The sequence below is a fragment of the Chlorocebus sabaeus genome, chromosome 2 (genome assembly GCF_047675955.1).
Source record: "Chlorocebus sabaeus isolate Y175 chromosome 2, mChlSab1.0.hap1, whole genome shotgun sequence".
In the NCBI taxonomy this organism is placed as follows: Eukaryota; Metazoa; Chordata; class Mammalia; order Primates; family Cercopithecidae; genus Chlorocebus; species Chlorocebus sabaeus.
Window position 1 is genome coordinate 21,926,005 of NC_132905.1, and position 23,633 is coordinate 21,949,637.

General features: G+C 42.9%; 1 protein-coding gene across 15 annotated transcripts in view; it reads left to right on the top strand.

Moving 5' to 3' along the window:
- The window catches only part of PTPRT (protein tyrosine phosphatase receptor type T), a 1,114,373-nt gene that overhangs the window by 955,158 nt on the left and 135,582 nt on the right, over positions 1-23,633 (top strand). For 10 of the 15 annotated variants that reach the window (XM_008017080.3, XM_037983051.2, XM_037983053.2 and 7 more), the window contains one exon: positions 741-770. The exons of the other annotated variants lie outside the window; for them this stretch is intronic. In XM_008017080.3, the coding sequence (XP_008015271.3) occupies positions 741-770 (30 nt within the window). The remainder of the gene's footprint in view (positions 1-740; positions 771-23,633) is intronic. 15 annotated transcript variants of the gene reach the window in all.

Sequence of the window (23,633 nt, forward strand, 5' to 3'; positions counted from 1 at the left end):
TGGAGACTGAGGGTTCTAAGAGAGTTATGGACAGAGCTGAGAGGCTTCTTATGTTTTTCCCCAGCTTGGAAAGTCCCAGAACATAATTCCTACCACATTCTGTTCACACAGGGCCAGCCCTGACTCAGTGTGGAAGGGCACTCCACAAGGGCCTGAATACTAGGAAGTGCAGATCACTGGGCAGCCATCTTGGGTACTGGCTATATGATTTCCTTGCTTTGGGTATGACCTTACTAAATTGACTCTGATGTGATTCTGTCTCTTCTGAAATAGAGGAGACAGAAGAAGTTTGGTGTTGCTTAGATCACAGGACATTATCATAGGGAAGAGTGGTAGACTAGTCCTAGGAAGCCACAGAGAGCTGATCCAATACCCCCACCCACCCCCCGCCGACCAAAAAAAAAATCATAATTATAAGGAAGCTAGTTTTGGCTGACCATAAGGAAGAACTTTGAAACAACTACAACAGCCAGCATGAAACTTGGCTTTCTCTGCGTGAGGCCATGAGTTCCCCTATTATAGAAGAGGTCTCTCTTGTTTCTTCTACTACTGGAAATATCTGATTCTCAGCGAAGATGATTAGTAGAGGAACTTGCATCTCCTTGAGCTTAGGGATGCTGAAATAATATGTGCATTTCTAAGAATCAAGATTTCATTAAAAATCTAATTCTTGTTTGTTTGTCTTTTCTTTTTCCCCCATTTTGGACATTTCCTTCATCTGACTGCCCATCAATATATAGAAGAAATGCTTATTCCTACTCCTATTACTTGTAAGTATCGAGCTGGTGTTAACTTTGCTTCGTGCCCTGTAAGGGAACCTGTAGCATGCATTTCCTGCACCAACCAAGTGTCTGTTAGTTTCTCATTTTCACTTCTGTCTAAGCTGTCTGTAGCCTTAAAGTTTTTATTTTGCATAAATATGTTCCATTTGAAAGTGTACTGTCATTGTTCAAGTTCGTTATGTTTCTGCCATCTTGGATTTTTTTCCTCTTATTTTTAGAGATGTGAAGGGCTGTTTCTCCTTTGTGAGTGCAATTTTCTAGTTAGGAATCCCTGAATTCCATCAAGCAGGAGACCAAATCCTGCTGTAGGACTTGCACACGTAAGACAGAATCATAGTCTTAGCAACTTCCGAATCCATTTGTTTTTACCTGGAGAATGGGTAGCCCTGGGGGCTCAAAGTTTAGAAAGGAATTCATTGGCTGTTTCTGCTATTTCAGAAAATCTGCAGGGATTCGTTACTTCATCTAGAACCAGCCTCACAGGTGAAAGAAACATCCAGTGTCTTTGCTTTGGGCTGGGATTATGTGTTTGGTGTTTAGCATTATTTATCTTATGTTATCAACGCATTTTGTTGGAAGTTATAGATGGGTGCTTGCTTATCCATTTTTTTGCACTCGCTAAAAAATAGTGATTATTTTCCTTATTAATAAAACAGAGGGCCGGGTGTGGTGGCTCACGCCTATAATCCCAGTACTTTGGAGGCCAAGAGAGGGTGGATCACCTGAGGTCAGGAGTTCAAGACCAGCCTGGTCAACATGGTGAAACCCTGTCTCTACTAAAAATACAAAAATGAGCTGGGTGTGGTGGCGGGCGCCTGTAGTCCCAGCTACTCAGGAGGCTGAGGCAGGAGAATTGCTTGAACCCAGGGGTGGAGATTACAGTGAGCCAAAATCATACCATTGCCCTCCAGCCTGGGCAACAAGAGCAAAACTCTGTCTCAAAATAATAATAATAATAATAACAACAACAACAGCAACAATAGAGATTCTCAAAACATGAGAGCAAAGGAGAACAACTCTGTACAATAGATCCTTGGTGATAAAAAGTTAGAAGGCCCCTGAACTAGTCCCACATTCCTAATATGCACTTTCTATTTTTGGAAATTGAGAGGTTGTAGGGACCTTAGAAAGAGACTGAAGGATGTGAATTCATGGCACATCCAGCTAGCAAAAGAGTGGGATTAAAACAGGTAATGCCTGGCTTCCAGTAAAGTGTATTACTTATCACTCCATGTCTTCCCTCACCTCTGGCAAACTCAGCTTTATGAGAGAGGCTGTGCCTAACAGCATTACCTGCTGAAGACTTCACAGATAAAAATGGAGCCAGCAAAAGGCTGCCCCATCCCCTCTGCTCAGTGTTGGGTCCACAGGTCTTTAGGACGGGTACTACCACCCTCATGTTGTATGGGAACAAATGGACCCCTATCACCAATACTGGAAGTACCAGATCACTTATGCCATGTGTTTATTAATTCATCCCACAAACATGCTTTGAACATGCACATTATGTTTCAGACGGTGTGGATGAAGAAATGACTAGAACTCAGAGGTTCAGCCTCACAGTATTCAAACCTATCTGAGAGACTAGCATAACATCACCTATTAGAAACATCAGCTGAGAGACGCCTCTACATACTGTGGTACAGGAGCGCTTAGTTGAGTGACAAATTTTTTATATTGCAGGGGATAGTTATCAGTGTATTCAGAGATGGCTTTACACATTACTGAAAAAATTAAAGTTCTGATTAGAGGAAACTGCATCTGCAAAGGAACAGAGGTACAAAACAATATGGTGTGTCATTGCTATGGTGGAAGGAGAATGAGCTTTAGGAGTGATGCAGCTCTGGGCTCATGTCCTGCCTCTATCATGCACTGGTTATAGAGCCATGGGCAAATTTTCTAAACCTTTTGATTCTCTTTTCTCTTAATTATAAAATGAGGATAATAGTGTCTGACTCACAGAGTTGTTGTGAAGAGGAGATGAGATGATTTTGTAAAGTGCCTGGCACAAAGTTGACACTCGTGAAATATTAGTTTTGTTCCCCTTTCAGAAACCACAGGGTTCATGGCACGAATGGTAGTCTCTGAGAGCCCCTCTGTTCTTCCAGGGCCTCTTAGGTTATGCATGTTTCACAGCAGATGTGGGCATACAGGGACCCATCACCACCTCTGGCATCTCACCCCCATCCCTCTATCAGCCAGTTTGCCTATCAGGGTCTTTGAATGCCCACTTTATATAGTGTTGTGTGCTGGGTGCTGGGGTGGAATCCAAGATGAGCAGTATGAGAGGACAGAGGATGGATCTGCACGTACTTGCAGTTGAAGGTCCAATGATTTACAGGCCTTTCAGTTGGTGCAGACATGAAGTTCTGTGCCACAGGTCCCAGAGCAGGAAGCTCATACCAGTAGCAGGATGCAGAAGCATCTGGATAGGACACAGGGTTTCCATAATTATCTTCATTTTATATTCACCCACCTCAGGACCCCCATGAGGGTCATATATTGTATGCCACTGCAAATAGCCTGCCTTCTATAGAGAAACCTTAGGTGGTTAGATTTTCTCTTAAGCACCGTCTTCCCATCCCAACTACCACCAAGCACTTGTGAGAGATGAACCAGTTCCTAGACTTAAAGGGATTGAACAGGTAAGATACGTTTAATCATTTATACAGGAGAGGAAAATAGGAAACCACCACCACATGCCAAGTGTTTTGTACACACATTTGCTCACTGAGTCATTTGAATAGCCTAGTTCAGTAGGTACCATTATCCCTATTTAATGGGAGAGAAATTGCTCTGAGAAGCTAAGTCATTCCCCCAAAGCTACCCAGAAGTAGATGGGAGGGAGAACAGATTATCCTGGAAATAGAGACCTCTTAGGGTGAGAAATGGTCATGTGAGTCATATGTGTATGACTCTGGATATATTGCAATGAGAATGCTGGTGGAGCTCCCAAGCAAAAACATCCCTTGGGAACTTGGAAATGCAGAAGTGAAGTCTAGGTGGGATGTGGATGTTTGGAACCTTCCCCTGAGAGGTGGCAGATGAGAGTGCCAGGTGAATGAAAGCAGGCCTGAAGAACGAGGACAAGAACAGAGGGCTAAGGGTCAGGGGCTGAGGCCCAGGAACTGGCCATGATTATAGAAATAGAAGAGGAAAGGAACTGGCAAAGCAGACAGACAGATAGGAGTAAAACATAAGGCCCAAGAGGAGAAGGTTTTTGCAGCAGGGGGAGTTAGTTGGCCATAGCAGATGATGGATGGGGTGGGCTTGGGCATGGCCTTGACATTTGACCATCAGAAATCACTTGCACAGGTTTTAGGGATGAAGATTTAGGAGGAAGCCATCCTGCTTAGGGACCATGAGTAGGATCACCTTTTTTGTAAAATGGAGGAGAAACATGATACTGGCCTCCAGAAGGATTAGAAAGTCCTGGGCAGACTATAGTCTATAGTCTATAGTTTAGTTATAGTGGAGGAGCCTGGCCAGAAGGAAGGGGCTGAAGATGCTGGAGGCAGAGGCTATGGACGGGAAGGTCTGGAGGTGAGGTGTTTGGTCACAGGCAACAGTGTAGGAGAGGAGGAGGAACAGGTCTTGGAGACCATAGGATTGAGAGAGGCATGGAGATAAGGAAGAGGAAACAGAAAGGAAAGGATGTCCCCCTATGTGCTAGTATATACCCCGAGGGGGAGCCTTGGAGCCTCACTCCTCAGTGTGTGGACCATGGACCAGCAGCATCAGCATCACCTGGGAGCTTGTCGGAGATCTAGCATCAAGGGCCCCAGCCCAGACCCCTGAATCAGAATCTGCATCATAACAAGGTCCCAGGTGATTCATACACAAGTTAGAGAATCACTGACTTAACTGGAGTCTCACTCGTTTTATCTATAAAATAGAAAAAGTAATACCCTCCTCATAGGTATTAGGGGCCCCTGGTCCTTTTAATGAATAAACACTGATTTCATTGAAGAGATTGGTTAGCCAAAGGGTGTCCTCTCTTCAACACACTTTGACTAACCAATCTCTTCAATGAAATCAGTATTTATTCATTCCACAAATACTTGTGGAATGCCCTCTATATGCTAGGCATTGGACAAGGTTCTGGGTATATAGGAGTTAGCACAAGTAAAAATCCCTACACACGTGGAGGTTTTTTAGTAGAAGAGGTAGAAAATAAACAACATATATAACAAAAATAAATAGTATATAGTGGTAAGAGCTAAGAAGAAAAAATAAACTAGGGAAAGAGGAGATAAAGTATGGTGGGGGAGGAGCAGAGGAATTCTATTTTTCCCCCAAAATAAAGAGTCCGTCAAGTGCTCTCCATCACTGAAAGTATCCCTACACAAGAACAGTGGTCCATAAATATTTTCCATAGGGAGCCAGACAGTTAAGTCTTTTCGGCTTTACAAGCCAATGTGTTCTGTGTCGCATCTATGCACCTCTGATGTTGTAGCGTGAAGTCATAGCGATGTGTTTGAATCAGTGTGGCTGTGTTCCAATAAAACTTAATTTTAAAAAACCAAGCAGTGGGCCAGATTTGGCCCACAGGTCACAGTTTGCCAATTATTGCCCTAGAGTTTTGAGAGTAGAGAGAGGGTGTGGTTCAAGATTCATCTTGTTTTATTGAACTCCTGCTATGTACTTTACCCTGTGCCTGATACTGCAAGCACAAAAGTGAATAAGGCACACCCTATACCAGACTACAAAAGGGCAGAAGTTGAAAGGCATTAACAGTTGGTTCCTACTATATATACTCACCCAATGCTTATAACAAGCCCTGCAAAGTATATGTTATTGTGTTGATTTTATTTAGATGTTAAGACTGAAGTTTGAAGACTTGTCTATTGCTCACAGCCAGAATGCAGCAGGGTTAAGTTTGAGCTCAGGACCACATGGCCCACAAGCTCTACCCATTCTTCTTACTAAGCCCTGTTCTTTGGGAGATGGGGGCACTTCTGCCTGGACCATGTGCTTGGAGCACATCAGCCAGGTTGCAGAAGAGCCAGGTACCAAATGTACCTGTCTGCCTGTAGGGCCTCGTTTCTGTGCATGGCCATCAGTGCCCTGCTAGGGATAAGAAGTGGTAGCTATTCCGGGCTGGCAAGGAGGCTGTTGGGGCAGTCCTGTCTCTGCTGTCCTGGGGATTGGCCACGTGATGTGGCTGGTCTTCCAAGCAGTGCTGTGCATGGGCAACATGCTGAGATGAGTCAGAGCTAAGGGCACTGAGCTGCTGCATCAGAGGTAGCCAAGGGGTTAGAGCAAGAGGTTGCAAAAGGGGTGTTAATGACCAGGAAAAGTAATAGCCCAATACAAATTGAGCTATGGAACAGAGGGACTTGGGGACCCAGGGACACAGGATAGTTAAAGATAAGGCCCATTATTTTCTCTCCAGTGCACACACACACATATGTGAATAATGTGGGTTTTGGTGTCAGGCCTATTTCACAATTCTAGGTTTGCCTCTCCTGTGAGATTGTTTCCACCTGGAACACTCATAGAACTACTCTGAGCCTCAGTTTCTTCATCTGGAAAATCATGATAACAGCGGTGACTTCCCAGTGTTTTGGTGAAGGGCAGTGAGAGAGTGTACATGTAGAGTGGCTGGCACACAGTAGGTATTTTATAAATAGCAGCTACTATTCCTCACATTCTGAGCTGACAAAAATGCTTCTCTGGGATCCCTTTTTGCCTTTCTGTAGTAAAGCAGACCCCAACAACTTCAATTGTTCAGTGTTTGCCTTTTTAAAGGATATTAAGAGTTGGCATGTGTCCACAGGTTAATTTACCTCAAGGTGTGTGATGGGCACAGTAATTGTTTTGAACAGAGGTATTTTAGTGTAGTAGTTCTTGAGAAAGCACGAAGATGTTTACCAATTGTTCTGGCTGAGAGCACGTAACTACTTCACTTAGCCTTGGACAAATGCCTTGTGCGGGTGTCTCCAAGGCAGAAAACCGTGACCTGGGCTGGTTTCTGTCTGCAGATGCTCCATGGGACTCCTGGGCTTTTCTATAGCCTTCCAATTTCCTCCATCTCAATATATTCAAATCCTATGTCATTCTTCAAAGTCCAGATCAAACACTGCCTTCTACAATGATTCTCTCCACCTGTGAGAATGGCGCCTTTCTCTGAACTGCAGTTGCTTTATATTATGGGCGGGAGCAAATGTGTCTTAAGGATGTTGCTTGCTCATTGGAGTGTTCTCCATGGAACTCGTAACACATACAGTGAACCCCAGTAAGTGCCTGTGTAATGAGTGAAGGAACAAGATGAATTTAAAAGACATACAGCTAAAGTCAACAGGGTGGTACTCTGTTCTTCAAAAAAAAAAAAAAGTTATCAATTTTTAGATTACTCTAGACCTTGTACCTTCCTTGCTTCTGTGGCTTTAAGGGCCATTTTTACTTCTATTTTTGCATCTGTGTGACCTGGACAAGCCACTCAACTTTTTCTGAATCTCAGTTGCCTGGTATGTAAAACAGAGATAAAAAATGCAAACCGTACAGAAGAAGTCTCACAAAGATTCAGTGGACGTAATGTAAAATGACTAGCACATAGTAGGGCCTCAAAGGCATATGCTTTTCACATCGTCAGCTGCTGTGAAGCAGATATCATTGCTTCAGTATATTTAAACAGGCATTTTAAAATGATTCCATCAAGAAATACTCAAAAGTTATTTAATGTAATTTATCAGCCACTTTGAATAAAAATGAAGAAAAAATAGGAATAGAAGAAAACCATTTAAAGATGCTAAATATCTATTACCAGCAAATATCAAATTATCTACAGCAAACATGTTGATAGGTGAAAATCTAAGACATTTTCAGTCAAGACTAAAGTGGTTACTAGCAGTGTTGCTGTTCAGCCAAGAGGAGACCCTTGGTGGGAATTCTGATTCCTGAGTGTCACCCCCAGTTCTGCTCAGTCTCTTTAAAAGCACAGTCTGGGGGTCTGCATTTTAACAAGTATCTCGGATTCTTATTTTTCCTGCTGACTTTGAGAACAACTCTCATGACATCCTCACACCACTCTGATTTAACTGTCCCTTTCATAATGTTTATCCCTGCAGCGCATTCTTCCTGGAATTCTTCCTATCCCCCTTGTGTGCCCGGAAAATTCCAGTATCTTTATAAAGGGAGTATCATTGTTCTGTACTTTGGAGGCCCCCTCCAATTTCCACAGAGCATATCCATAGTGCTGGGCTCATATCTTTGTCGTTGCATTTATCTTTTGTTCCTTCACCCATTGACTAACTAATTCATGATCCCTTCCCAGGTTATCCTGCCCTTGGCATCTTTGTATGTCGGTCTCCATGTAGAGAGAACTATGTACTACTCATCATTCATTTCCCAATGACTAGATCAGTGCCCAGGACAAATCAGGCATCATAACATTGTGTTGATTAGATGAATGAACGAACATACGTGAGTGGTTATATGTGTGGAGTTGATACCCTTCCAATCTTGTTTTGTCTCTCATTGAGTTATATTATTCCATTCTCCAGAAGTTTGTTAATATCCATGTTCACTTATTTTGGCCGATGGTGATGATAGAGCTTTCAGATCATCTATTTTGTAGTCTTATATGGGTTTATGGATTTTAGGTTTAGAAATGTTTCATTGGTACTTGCATGACACAATTATAAATGTGTAAAATTAATGACCGTTATTACAATGAGATATTAATAGATATAAATGCGCTGGGCTAGACCATGTGTATGGATAGATTTGGATAGGGATTACAACTGAACGGATGCTTTATTGTTTACTCTATTGAATTGGAGTCTAAATGCATCAATTATGCATACCAAGTAGAGCAAATCTATAAGTCAGAGGCTCTGTCACTTTAATCAGGAAAAATACAAATTTTCCCTCCAAAGGTGGCAAAAGATGTTTATACTTCAGTTATAAGTTTATACCTAAGTTTAAATTTTACTTTGTTGGTGCAAAGGTAATTGTGGCAGTTACTATTTTAAAAAGGTAAAATGTACCTTGAATGGCAAAAACCACAATTACTTTTGCACCAACCTAATAATACCAACCAGGTGTTAGTGATGTCTTGAGGCTTAGAAAAGACTGTCTGCGACTCTTAATGCTTCTACCTCATAAACATACTTGAACTTTATAAAGAAGGTTAATGAGAGTATGGAGATTCCCTGCTAACAGAAAGGAGTACCCTACTGAAGTGTGATTAGAAAGAAAATTCCTGTGGAGGACACTGTGATGTGCTCCTCCGATCCCCCTTCAAGAATGAGGGGGCCAGGCGTGGTGGCTCATGCCTGTAATTCCAGCACTTTGGGAGGCCCAGGTGGGTGGATTACCTGAGGTCAGGAGTTTGAGACCAGCCTGGTTAACATGGTGAAACCCCATTTCTACTAAAAATACAAAAAAATTAGCCTGGCATGGTGGTGCATGCCTGTAATCCCAGCTACTTGGGAGGCTGAGGCAGGAGAATCGCTTGAACCCGGGAGGTGGAGATTGCAGTGAGCTGAGATCATGCCATCGCACTCCAGCTTGGGCAACAAGAGCGAAACTCCGTCTGAAAAAAAAAAAAAAAAAAAAAAAAAAAAATTGAGGGACTTCCCATTCACTGCAACTGATGCTGGCAGATGCCTATGAAAGAATGATCACCCAAGGAAAAGCTTTTTAGAGTTTTTGTATTATCAGCGAGCAACAAAGTAATGACCCCAATCAGTTGGTATGCAAAGTGTTCATAGGCAATGAAGAGTGCATTTCACGGGAGGGAAATCCACTTGTTTGTGACACTAACAGCCTCCTTCAGAACTTGCCCTTTGGAGCTGCCTCACCCAAAGTCATCTACTCACTGGTTGACACAGGGTGTAAAAGCCACCCCAGCTTCAGGGCTTCCCATGGGGTAGGCTTTAGTCACTGCTACAACTGCATCACCGTTCAACCTTTCCTCTGCCCACTCTTTCCCTTTCTTTTTCCCTTCCCTTCTTCTTTCTCCTTCCCTTCCTCCTCTTCCCCTTCTCTCCCCTTCCCTTTTTATCTGCAGGTCAAGCTTCCCCAATACATCTCCTGCTTGTCAATCTCTCTCAGCGTCTGACTGATTTTCAGGGAACCCAGCTTGGGACTCTCCCATTGGCTTTTCTGGAGACAAGCGGGTTTCCCGCCCCTGAAATGCACTCTTCATAGCTTGTGAACACTTTGCATACCAACTGATTGTGGTTATTACTTTGTTGCCTGCTGATAATACATAAACTCTAAAATGTTTTACCTTGGGCGATCATTCATTCATAGGCATTTTCTATTTACCTGTGCTTGTGCTGGACCTGAGAGCCACGGAGATCTTCATACATAGCTCCTGCTTGGGGGAGCTGAAGATGTATCACAGAGAAGACTGTAGCAATACCATTTTGCTGATCCAGCCACAGAGAGAACAGGGGTCAGAAGTGCCCAGCCACAGTGCCCCCTTAGCAATATGACTCCAAGGCGGGATTGGGTTTACTTCTGAAAGCACTACCTTCAGCAAGCATCCCCAAAATGGGAATGACTCTTACAGCTAGAGCTGTAGCAAAGATGGGATCCTGCAATGCACAAACTGGAAAATGCCTTGCTAAGTGTTTCAAAATAGTGCTCTTAATGGAAGGAAATGCTTTAGTTAAGCCCCACAATGTTGATGATGATGATAATGATTGCATTTTGTTTGTTTTTAGGGCTTTATCTCTTCCAAAGTGCTTTCCCACTTATTAGCTAGTTGTCTAGTTAAGCTTGGAGGTATTTCGGAAGTCATTATTAGATAGACTGTGCCAAGCAGGAAAAAGCCCCGAGTTGCCTGATTCCACAGTTTTAGGTAACTCACTTAATTCCATCTCAACTTCAGTTTCTCATCTGTAAAATGGGAGTCATAACACCTACATTTTAGAATAGCTCTGATGTTTAAGTGGCATATTATTTCATTCATAAGCATTTGCTGAGCAATTCCATTGTGCTAAGGAGAGAAAATTGTTGAGTCTTTAGTAAGAAATACTCTCTCAAGGAGCTCACAGCTTAAAAGGATCTTGAGCCTGTTAATGTTACAAAATAATGTTACAAGTGCATGAAAAGAAGAGCAGTGAAGACATAACAAAGGAAGAAGTCCCTGATTCTCCTTTGAGGGAAGATACCATGGGTTAACGGGTCCAGTAAAGTTTTTGGTATAGATGCAAGATGTTCCCTTAAGGAAGTGACACATTCAGCCAGGCGCGGTGGCTCATGCCTGTAATCCCAGCACTTTGGAAGGCCTAGGCGGGTGGATTACCTGAGGTCAGGAGTTTGAGACCAGCCTGGTTAACATGGTGAGACCCCATCTCTACTAAAAATGTAAAAATTAGCGGGATGGGGTGGTCCCAGATACTCAGGAGGCTGAGGCCAGGGAATCGCTTGAACCCGGGAGGCAGGGTTTGTAGTGAGCCAAGATCACGCCACTGTACTCCAGCCTGGGTGACAGAGTGAGATTTTGTCTCAAAAATAAAAAGACACATTCGTTCACTTTTCTCCTTGGCCTCATAACACTGAAAAACACACACACGCACACACACAGAAACACACTATTTTTCATTACTTAATTTGATAGCATGCTAGGAAAAAACTTTAAAAGGCAAAGAAGAGGAAGAAAGGAATGGGATAGAGAGGGAAAGAAAAGGGCAGGGAGAAAGTTTGAGTCCTATTTATACTACTTAGTATCTTTGAATCCTAAACCCTCTGAGGTTCAGTTTTCTCATCTGTAAAGTGGGAATGATAGTGTTCAATTCATGGGATTATCCTAAGAAATTAATACAGTGTACGTGCCAGGGGAATTATTGTCATTTATGAAATTATAGAGCTAGGCTAGAACAAAGCAGTGGTTTGATATATCAGAGGGAGGTGGGTGGGGGAGGGAGGGAGGGGGAGAGAGAGAGAAAGAGAGAGAGAGGGGGGAGAGATCAATTTTAACTACCAGATGTAGGTTATGTAGAAGAAGAATTTGAAAATAGAATGAAGTAGGAGGATTTTAGATGGTGGTCCTTAAACTTCACAGATTTTCCGCTCCAAGTGGTTGGGTAAGACAACCCTCCTCCTGGCATCCATCCATGGTGATATCAACAAGAAAGAAAAGAGGTAACTAATGATTTTGGCCAGGACTACAAAGGAAGACAATGTCATTTTTATATGAGAAGACTTTGTAGACCGGTGGGCAGACAAAGAGCTGGGGTTGAATGGGGTCGGGGGAGTGTGCTACCATGGCCATTTCCAAATATAGGGGCTGGGGGACAGGTTTTTTGTTTTGTTTTGTTTTGTTTTTTAGATGTGGCTGGCAACACCTTCCTTTAAAAAAGCAAGGTTGTCAGAATTCGAGAGGGGCCACCATATTCTGAATAGTGCCATTAGAAATATTGCTTTTCTGGGAACGGAGCTTAGAGGAGTTGGTGTATTTTGGGGAGGGCACTCAGCTAGGGAGGAGACCCCAAGCCACAGTCTTTATTATAAAGAGAGGTTGGAGAACTGACTTAACTGGTCTGGGGTAGTGCCCAGACATTTTAAATTTCCCCAGGTTATTCTAATCTGAAACCATAGTTGAGAGTCACCCATCTGTAAGGGCTTGAGAATCCAGGGCTATCAAATAAAGGCATTTGGAAGAGCACCATGAAGCATTAGCCTGGCCATTTAGCCCAGAACCTTAGTTGAGAGTTTGGTCCCATAGGATCATCAGATACACACGATTTTGAGTATGATGATGGAACCTGAGTTTGGAAAGCAAGATCCATAGAAGACAAGATGCTATTTAGTGGCATCATTTCCTTTTTTAGGTATTGAGGTAGACAATCCTTAGACTGTTCATAAATGTACAGAGGTCATTTAATAAAGGGCAAAAATGCCCTGAGCACATACATATTGAAATAGTATTTAATTTATTGCAACAATCGCTACTCATGATGGTTTTGGAGGCATTATGAGGAGTAAAGTCCCCTCCACCATGATTATCTCATGAGAAGTGTGTGTTCAGAAGCCTTTCTTTATCCCTGAAGCCTCAAGGGACTCAATGCTTCTGCTGATGAAATCTCTTTCTTAACAGAACAAAAGAACATTGGCTGAGTTACTTTCTGGAGCAGTTTTTTATTCTGAGGGCTTTGAACCACTGTGAACATTCTAAGAAGGTGGGAATTGGTGGGTATACTACAATCACCCATGTTTTTTAAGTGGAAGAATAGAAAGAGTAGTGTGGTCAAAACCCTGCTTTTAATGAAAGACTTGATTTTTGTAAAGAGTATAAATATCGTATTATTAACGTTGTAAACCAAATTGAGCCTCAAGACTAAAGAAGGCTTCTTCTGTTTGGGAAAACAGCTTAGCAACAATGGACTTTTTCAGAAATGGAGAAGAGCTAAGTCTTTATACTTTATTTCATTCTTCCTTCCCTATACCAATTTTGATTTGGGAATCTACCAGATGAGAACTTTTGGTGAAAAATCTAAGCTCATATCTGGTTGGTAGGGGATTTCATATTATTTTTTCTTATCTTTCCTTTATACAGCAGAGCTACCATGAAAATGTGGGATCCATGAAAGTGTGAGATCTGTGGCTGATTCGAAGTATACGCATTGACTGTTTTACTGTGATGTTTTCCAGCCATGTAGGCAAGGGGCAATTTGGTCAAAAATTGTACTTCCGTAATCTCATCTTCCATTACTTAAGGGCGCTAAACAGTGCTTTTGCCTTAGCTCTGAATGGTGAGGAAAACAGGAAAAGAATAACCAACACCTGGAAGCAGCATTGTAGTGAAAAGAGCATGGACTGGATTGAGGTTTGAATCCTGGACTTTGTCGCTTACTAACTTAAATTCGCCGAGCCCCTGTTCTCTCATCTATAACTTGGGGACAATAATACCAAATGTGGGCGGTTGCTGTGGGGATTTACCAGGACAGCATAAGATAATTGAATGCGTATGTAACATCTGGTTTTTATATCTGGCGCATAGTAGGTGCTCAGTTCGTTGTAGTTATTATTAGTATATTTTATTTTATTTTTATTTATTTATTTATTTATTTATTTATTTATTTATTTATTTTTTGAGACAGAGTCTCACTCTGTTGCCCAGGCTGGAGTGCAGTGGCACTGTCTCAGCTCACTGCAAGCTCCGCCTCCCGGGTTCACGCCATTCTCCTGCCTTGGCCTCCTGAGTAGCTGGGACTACAGGTGCTGCTCCACTACGCCCGGCTAATTTTTGTATTTTTAGTAGAGACGGGGTTTCACCATGGTCTTGATCTCCTGACCTTGTGATCCGCCCACCTCAGCCTCCCAAAGTGCTGGGATTACAGGTGTGAGCCACTGCGCCTGACCAGTATATTTTATGTTTTCTATTACTCTGTCTACTCCTGTTTTGTAGTTTACCAAGTACTTTCACATAAGTGTTGTGTCAAGAAAAACTCTCTCAAAGTGTGTTTTTTCTCCACTCTCACACTACCACAGTCATCAACATGGAAAAGGATTTCTGTAACCAAATGTATAGGATGATTTCCCCACACATCAAGCCATAGACACCAGCTGGGTGTCCTGCAATTCAGTACCTACCCGGAGATAGTGTCAGATCCCACGGGTTAGGGGCTCAGTCCCCATGACTGTTCCCATTCCCCAAGACACCAGTCACAAGCCTGGGCCTCTGAAATGTCTGACCAGCAGGCTTCAAGTTGGGGTTCCCACAACCCCTTCTTTGGGTTCAACTAATTTGCTAGAGCAGCTCATAGAACTCAGGGAAACATGTTTAATGGTCTCTTATAAAGCATATTACAAATAATACTGATGAAGAGACACATAGGGCAAGGTTTGGGGGAAGAGATGTGGAGCTTCCATATCCTCCAGGAACCTCCACGCATTCAGCTATCTAGAAGTTCTCTCTCCAAATGCAGCCCTCTTGGGTTCTTAGGGGAGCTTCATAAAATCAGCATTCCTCCCCCCTGGTATGAAGTGGGACCCTCTCAGAGGAAGGTCTTAAGATCCACAGTGAGAAAAGCAGGGGAAGATGAGAGTCCTGCCTTGGGGCAGGTGAAAGGAAGGATGGAGAGAGGGTGTATCTCCTGAGGCCTTGCCCTGGACCATAACACACCCAACATTATAGCAAAAGACTGTAACAAGGCATATGGTAGTTATAAACCAAGCACAGTGGACAAAAACCAATCTTAATATTTCGTGACACCACAGGTATCTCACGAAATCTTTGAGTCACTCCAATGAGGAAATATTTTAAATGTAAGGAAATGAAATCTCGCCACACTGAGCAGGGGCACAGGCCATATAAAGGAAGAAACCTGTGGGAAAAAAAAGAGGTGCTAATTACTAGTGCTGTGTTTTCATCATGAATTGGGGGTGGCTGTGGCAGGGATTCTGAAAGAGGCTACTTACTTGACATGACAACAAAACTGGTAGGTACTACAGCCCCTGCCCCAGAGAGAAACACTTCACAGGTCTGAGTGCAGGGGAAGGATGGAGTGAAAGGGTCCAAAGTTAGTCCTTACCCTTTGCTCTAAATTAAAGTAGAAAAAACAAAAAACAACTGATGTGGTTTGGCTCTGTGCCCCCACCCAAATCTCCTCTCAAACTGTAATCCCCATGTGTCGGGGAGGGAATGGGTGGGAGGTGACTGGATCTTGGGGGCGATTCCCCCCATGCTATTCTCATGATACTGAAGGAGTTATTGTGAGATCGGATGGTTCTAAAAGTCGCAGTTTTGACCGGGCACGGTGGCTCACATCTGTAATCCCAGCACTTTGGGAGGCCAAGGTGGGTGGATCACTTGAGATTAGGAATTTGAGAAATCCTGGCCAACATGATGAAACCTCATCACTACGAAAAATACAAAAATTAGCCGGGCATGGTGGCATGCACCTGTGGTCCCAGCTACTTGGGAGGCTGAGGCATGAGAATTGCTTGAACCTGGGAGGTGGGGGTTGCAGTGAGCTAAGATCATGCCACTGCACTACAGCTTGGGTAACAGAGCAAGACTCTGTCTCAAAAAAAAAAAAAAAAAGTGTCAGTGTTCCTTGCATGCTCTCTCTCCTGCCACCATGTAAGATGTGCTTTGCTTCCCCTTTGCTTTCTATCATGATTGTAAGTTTCCTGAGACTTCTCCAGCCATGCAGAACTGTGAGTCAATTAAACCCTTTTGTATATAAATTACCCAGTCTCAGGTAGTATCCTTACAGCAGTATGAGAATGGACCACTATACCAGTCAAATGAAAAATTCTACCAACTAGCCAGACGCAGTGGCTCATGCCTGTAACCCCATCTCTTTGGGAGGCCAAGGTGGGTGGATCACCTGAGGTCAGGAGTTTGAGACCAGCCTGGCCAACATGGCGAAACCCCATCTCTACTAAAAATACAAAAATGAGCTGGGTGTGGTGGTGCATGCCTGTAATCTCAGCTACTCGGGAGGCTGAGGTAGGAGAATTGCTTGAACCCGGGAAGCGGAGAGATTGCAGTGAGTCGAGATCGCACCATTGCACTCATAGCCTGGGAGACAGAGTGAGACTCCATCTCAAAAAAAAAAAAAAAAAAAAAAAAAAAAAAAAAAAAAAAAAACTCTACCAACTGTATCATTTCTTTAAATATACTCACTGTCCCTAAAACAGGAGCAAGATCATTCCCTGTCTCACAATTGGTATGAAATTTATCATCTGCATTGGAGAAATAGGAGCAAGATTAAAGAAAGGATAGAGTTGAGATCACGTTCATTATTTTTTAAATGGGCCTCTTGAGTCCTACTTAAACTTCATTGAGTAAATTTTTGTCTCTTAACGTTTTTGTTTATAATATCTTATAAAAAGGATTGTACCTTGAAGAGAATTTTATTCCAATTTAGTTATACCAGACATACATAAAAAACTTTATTTAAAAACTATACCTAAATGATTGTGATATTTAACATAATAATGTTTCAGGTTATATTTTCTGGACATTTAAGGTTTAGAGGCTTTTCCCCATTCTTTCTTTTTATTAATATATTTATTTTTATTTTTATTTTTATTTTTTTGTAGAGAGTGTGTCACTATGTTGCCCAGGCTGGTCTTGAACTCCTGGCTTAGCAGTCCTCCTGCCTCAGCTTCCCAAAGTGCTGGGATTACAGGCATGACCCATCACGACCTGCCTCCCTGTTCTTTCTTTGAAATAAATGTACAATGGCATTTTAGCTTGTTGATATCTGCAAGCTTGTTAATATCCTGCTGAGTTTCGACTAGGTTTGCATTGAATCTGTAGATCAATTTTGTGAGAAGTGACCTTTTAACAATACTGAGTCTTCCAGCCTAGGAACATGTATGTCTCCTCGTTTGATTAGATCTTCTTTGATTTCTTTCATCACCATTTTATAGTTTCTGTCATGTAGGTCCCATGTGTATTTTGGTGGATTTATATCTGAGTGTTTCTTTTTTGGGTGCTACTGTAAATTGTACTGTTTATGAAAATTCAGATTCTATTTGTTCATTATAAATACAAAGAAGTGAAACCGATTTTTGTATGCTGAAAATATATATATGCCTTTTTTAAAAAGATAAGAAAATAGATATCTCAGATGGGGAAATAATTTCCTTACTCAAAAAAGGCTACTGCATGAACGATGTGTTAGGCTGACCCAGCCCAGGTGCTTAGCCGTGGCCAGTATGTGCTACATGTGAGTTCTCATCTGTCTTGCCTTGTCCTATTCTATATTGCTGTAAAAGCCAGGCTCCATCCAATTAATGGTAGTTATAGGACTCAGAACCGTGTGATAGTTAAGATGTCAAGCCCTGGCCTCAGGCAGCCCCGGGTTTGGATCTTGGCCCTGCCATATACTAGCTGTGTGATCTTTGGCATGTCTCTCACACCCTCCAGTCATCTTTTTCCTACACTGCAAAATGGAGATAATACACGATAACATTGTAACTTGACCAGAGCCCAGTGCCTGGCACCCAGCAAGCACTCAGTAAGCATTAGCTATTCTCCTTGTTGTCTTTGAGGTTGTTAAGTTATAAGGAGCAAGACGCTAGGGAAGTCTAAAGAAGAACTCTCTAACAATCCTTATCTAACACTGGGTCGGGTTGAATGGGAAGTGGTGAGCCTCCTATCACAGAAGAATGGACCACCCCTATCTAGAAAGGCACGGGGGGAGTCAGGCTTCCCTGAGAGTTGCTCTGTGTGTTGACATTATAACACCCTTCATACCCCACATGGCGTTATAAGCAGAACTAGTTCCCAGGTCTCCCCAGTCCCCTCAGATACTTGACCCACAGACACAAAGCGTTTGAGGCACTAGGCAGAAATAGTATCCCTGAAAACACAAACACCGACCAGACTTATCTTTCCATCAGCGGCAGTTTATGATTGCACATTAAATTCGGTTGCTTTTCTTTCGGAGGCTGGTGTAAGGGCCTGTCATCTCTAACCCAGTGCCATCCATTCTAGCTTTCCCCAGGAGCGCAGACAGACCAGCCGCCTTCCTAGTGTACACTAATTAATTTATCTCATGCTTGTGATTTTATGGCGCTTAAGTGCTGGAGCATTTCTGTTTATTCTTCTCCCTGCAAAGCACCTCACGTTGCATAAAGGCCATGAATCTCCATTGCAAACGCCGTCTGTCTTGGGCTGGAGAACACCCCACCGGCTGTCTGTTGTCTTGCTGGCACTGCCTCTTACAGCCAAAGTAACACATCCATTAATTTATCCTTAATGACATTTTGACATTCCAATCAGTTCATCAGATGTTTCTTTTCCAAGACTTGTCCCGCACAGCCGGGCCAGGGTGCCAGGCCACTCTTGATGCATAATGCATGAGACAGTGCACCACTCAGTACCCTGTGACAGACAGATGCATCTCTTACTCTAAGACTGTATGTTCCTAATAGCCCTGGCTCCCAGAGTGATTCACACCAATGCCTTCAGAGTTGTTTTCTTCTATGCTTCCAGCTTTCTGTGCTTTAGAGAAGCTGGTCAGTGCAAGGAGAGGGGCCTGGGCTCACAAACATAGATGCAACAGTGCTAATAGGAGGGAAAGTAAAGGGTAAATCAACCCCTTGCTATAGTCAGAGTTTAGAGAAGCATTCATTCTAATTCAGGTGGAAGAAGTGCCTAGGGCAAACCTAACATCTTGAATCTTATCATTACTCTGCTACTACTTAGAAATTAGGAACATGAAGACACTCTGATAACAATAATGGATATCAAGGAAGAAAGGAAAATTATCCTTAATATCCTCAATCTAACATATGAGCCATTCGCACATAGATATACTTCCTTATCGTTATAATCACAATGTAGACACATTTTTATTTTCTAGTATTTTTTAACTTAAGGTAATCTGGTTAGCATTTTTCCATGTCATTATATAGTTTTCATTTTTAATGGCCCTCCATCATTTTAATAGCTGCATAGTATTCCATCCAGGGGATGCACTATAATTTACTGAACCCATTCCCTATTGTTAGACATTTACGAGGCTTTAACCGATCGCTTGCTATTAAAGAAAGGCAGCCAAGTTGGGTGAGGAGGAGAGCATGCTCTCAGCAGGCTCAAATCCCACCTGTTCCCTTTACCTGTTTTATAAGTTTAGGATTAACCCTTGTGGGTCCTGAATTCCTCATCTATAAAACAAAAGAAATAATCACTACCTTGTTAGTGTTGTGAAAATCGGAGCTATGTTTAAGATATGAAGCACACGGTAGTATCTGCTAAATGTTAAACTATTACATTTACCTAACTATTCCAGTAGTAGGTGCAATTCTGCCCACCCCCCCAAAAAAATCTGCAATGTCTAGAGACATTTTTATTGACGTACCTGGGAGTAGGAGGAACTACTGGCATCTAGAGGGTAGAAACCAAGGAGGATGCTACTAAGCATCCTACAGTGCACTAGGTAATTCCCCAACACACACATAGCGAATAACTATCTGGCCCAAAATACCAACAGTGCTGAGGTTGAGAAATCCTGGCATAGAGGAAGCTGTGTTTCCAGTGGTACCTACATGATACATGTATATTTTCCTTCTTATTCCTTAGGATAAAATTCTAGAAAAATGGGAATTATGGATTAAAGGATAGATGGTCTTATGCCCATCTACATTTTTGGGGTGGAGTGGGGGATGGATGGATGTGTGTGTGTGTGTGTGTGTGTGTATGTTTGTTTTGAGACAGATTCTCACTCTATCCCTCGGGCTGGAGTGCAGTGGCATGATCTTGGCTCACTTCAACCTCCACCTCCCGAGTTCAAGCAATTCTTGTGCCTCAGCCTCCCAAGTAGCTGGGATTACAGGCACCCTCCATCATGCCTGGCTAACTTTTGTATTTTAGTAGAGATGGGGTTTCGCCATGTTGGCCAGGCTGGTCTCGAACTGCTATCCTCAGGTGATCCACCCGCCTCAGCCTCCTAAAACACTGGGATTACAGGCGTGAGCCACTGTGCCCAGCTTGGATGTAATGTTTGAGGTGACTGATGAAGAAAAGATGGAAGATAAATGGTTTGTGATCCCCTCTGGGGCAGAGGATGACATTCCATAGATCAGTGGTTCTCAAAATATAGAACCCAGCATCTCCTAGGAACTTGGAAATGCAAAGTTTTTGCACTTACCCCAGATTTACCAAATCAAAAACTCTGATGATGGAGACCAACAATGCCTGCTTACCAAGGTGATTCTGATGCACACTCAAGTCTGAGAATCATTGCCATGCACTACCTGCAATAGAAAGCCAACTTGTAGAATAGTAAATAGGACCCTGCTTAAGTACAGAAATTGGGTGGAGAAATTGACGAAAAGGGTCAAGCCTTAGACATGGGGAAGCTTACAGATGAGACAGGGCAACCATAAAGGAACAGAAAGTGTCACTCAGTTCATTCATTCATTCCATAAACATGTTTAAAGCTTTTACAACATTGTGGCAAGTGCTATGTGCTAAAGGAAATACAAATATAATATACAAATATGTATATTTTGTACATTGATTACAATGAAAAGTGATGACAGAAGATAGGCAAATGACTGGGATATAAAACAGAAGGAAGGCCTGCCCTGTCAGGGAGAGATCAGAAAAGGCTTCCTGGAAGAAGTGATGATTTGAATGGGATTTGAAGGACTTGTGATCATCTCTTAATACGTTAATTCAACAAGTCTTTACAGGATACCTGCTTGTTCCAAAATCTATGTAAGCCCCTGGGGAATTGGTAGTGAACAAGGCCAACAAAGTTGTTGTCCTTGTGGTTATAATCTAGCAGGGCAATAGCCCTATGAGTTGGCCATTCAGCAAGAAGGAAATGTTTCTAGTTGGCAACTGAACGTCTAAGATAGGGTCGGGGTGAGAGGAGGCAGTTGTGAGTTGGTGAGAGGGAGATCACCCTGGAGTCCTGGTTTGAGATCTGAGATCACATGTGGACATGTGAGTGTGGAATGGAGAAGGAGGTTCACTCAGCTGTAAGGAAATAGCCACAGAGCCTCAGCAACCAGGAGATACTGCTTGGAAGAGGTTGCTTGGGATAAAGCTTGAAGAATTCATGGTCATCATCTATCCACATACAGGCTGTGTTGGGATATAGCAGACAGACCAAGGAGGAGCATCCAGAGGGTGAGGCCTTCAGGAGAGAGTTTAGCTCGGCCTCAGCTCAGCAAGGAATGACCCTATATAGGGAAGTGCAGTCCTGGTAAGGAGCTACCCACATAGGTGATGAGTGTGGGTTGCTGGAATTTGGCAGTCAGGGGCTGGATATCCTCTGGCTGGGGGTGCTGCAAGAAGTCTCCTAGATAGGGTAGGAAAATGACTGGGAAGACCTTTCCAGCCTGGAGAATCCAAGATTCTACAACTTTTAATCATGTGAAACTGAAGATCAAAGCATGAATAGGGGAAGAGCATCTGCCCCACTGTCTGGTTTGGTTTCGGGTCGTATGAGCAGGATATGTATAGAGCAAGATGAAACTACTGAGAGGAAAAATTAGTCACCTTGTTTCCCTGGAGTGCTCATCTCAGAAAGCAGATCAAACATAAAATTAAAAATTAAAGCAAGGAAAAAGTCATGCAGATTGCTGGGGCAAGGAAGGAGGATAAGGATAAAAAAGAACTAGCACTTGTTTATATCTTTATATGCCAAAGACCATGCTAGGAAACTATCATCACTTATCATTTCTAATCATCACAGTAACTCTGCAAATTAGGCTATGTTAAATTCTATTCTATAGATGAGGAAACTGAGTCTCACGGAGTCATAGAAATGGAGACTTGATCACGGTTACACTGCTGTTTGGAGCCAAGTCAGTCCAGAGTCAGAGCCCATAGTATTTCTGCAACACCAAGAACAGAGGGGCCATCTCCCCAACCCAGGGGTTCAGAGCTCAGACAGCATTCATTCAGGGCAGCTCCCATTGTCTGAACCATGAATTGTGGTCACACTCTGCTTTGAAGCACTTTTTTCCTTCTTATCACCTATTATGTAACAAATGCTTATGTAGAGCTTATTTGGTAGGCGACAGATCCTAGTTAAGTACTTTCGTATTTATAAGTTAGTATCTACCTCAAAGCATTGCTAAGAAAATTCATTATAATTATTCCTATTTGACGGATGAGGAAACTGAGTTATAGAGAGGTTTAGTAATTGCCCAAGCTTGTACAGCTAATAAATCATGGAGCCAGGATTTCAACCTAAGCAGTCTGGCTCCAAAGTCAATGCAGCTCCTACTAGGCTCTGCTTTAGGGCCCAGGGACCAGTGTGGCCACATACCCAGAGGGAGGAGGGCCTCACCTGTGTTTCAGGCCTTCTGCTGCTCTGATTGCACTGCCAAATCCAGAGAACGGTCCAAAAGTGTCTGACTACTGCCTCAGTGGAAAGAGTGTGATTGGTAGGAGAGCCCATCCAGGCCAGAGAGGTAGCCACAGGCAGAATAAAGAAGCAGAGATAGACAGGTAGCGGCACAGACATAGACAGCAAGACAGCAAAGGGATGGAAGTAAAAGAGCAAGTCCTTTGGCCTTTCAGATTGTGATGACATCTGTTGCTGCTGCTGTTGCTGTTGCTGCTGCTGCTGCTGCTGCTTCTGTACCTTTGCTGTGCTGGAGGATTCACAAGCCCTAGACGAGGGTGATGGGGCAGGAGGGAAAGGACGTACCAGCTTTGCTCCAGAGTTGGTACCCAGCAGAGGCAATGAGCAGACAGGATGGTCATTGTCTGCAGGCCGTGAGTGGTTGTGAGTGAGAGTTTTCTGGGTGCAGGTGTCTGTGCACGTGTGTGCATATGTGTGAGTGTGTGTTTGCCTGGGGAGAAAGGGAGGCAGCTGAGAAAGGTTTAGGACAAGGGGAGATATGTGGTGGCCCTTTGCCTAAGCATGACATAACAGGGAATCTTAGAGAACACTTAGAAGCCTGACTGCCAGTGTTTGAATCCTAGCTCTGCCTCTGAAGGCCTGGTTGGCTTTCTAGGGGTTACTTCAACTCTCTCTGCCTCAATGCTTTTATCTGTAAAATGGAACTAATAATACTCCTGGGCTCATAGTGTCAAAACAGAATTAAAGAACTTAATAGCTTGTTTATAAAGGCCTTGAATAGTGGCTGGCATGGAATAAGTACTCTACAATGTTTGTTGAATAAATAACATTAATTTAGGACTTACTATGTTATGGTCATTTTATTAGTTTCCTCAGGCTACTGTACCAATGTCCCACAAACTAGGTGACTTAACTAAAATGTGTTCTCTCATTATTTTAGAAGGTATAAATCCAAAATCAAGGTGTTGGAGGGGTCAGGCTCCCTCAGACTCTAGGTAGAATCCTGCCATGCCTCTTCCTGGCAGCTGATGGTGCCTGCCAGTCCTCCATGTTCCTTGGCTTATGGCTCATTACTCCCATCTCCGCCTTTGTTGTCACGTGGCAT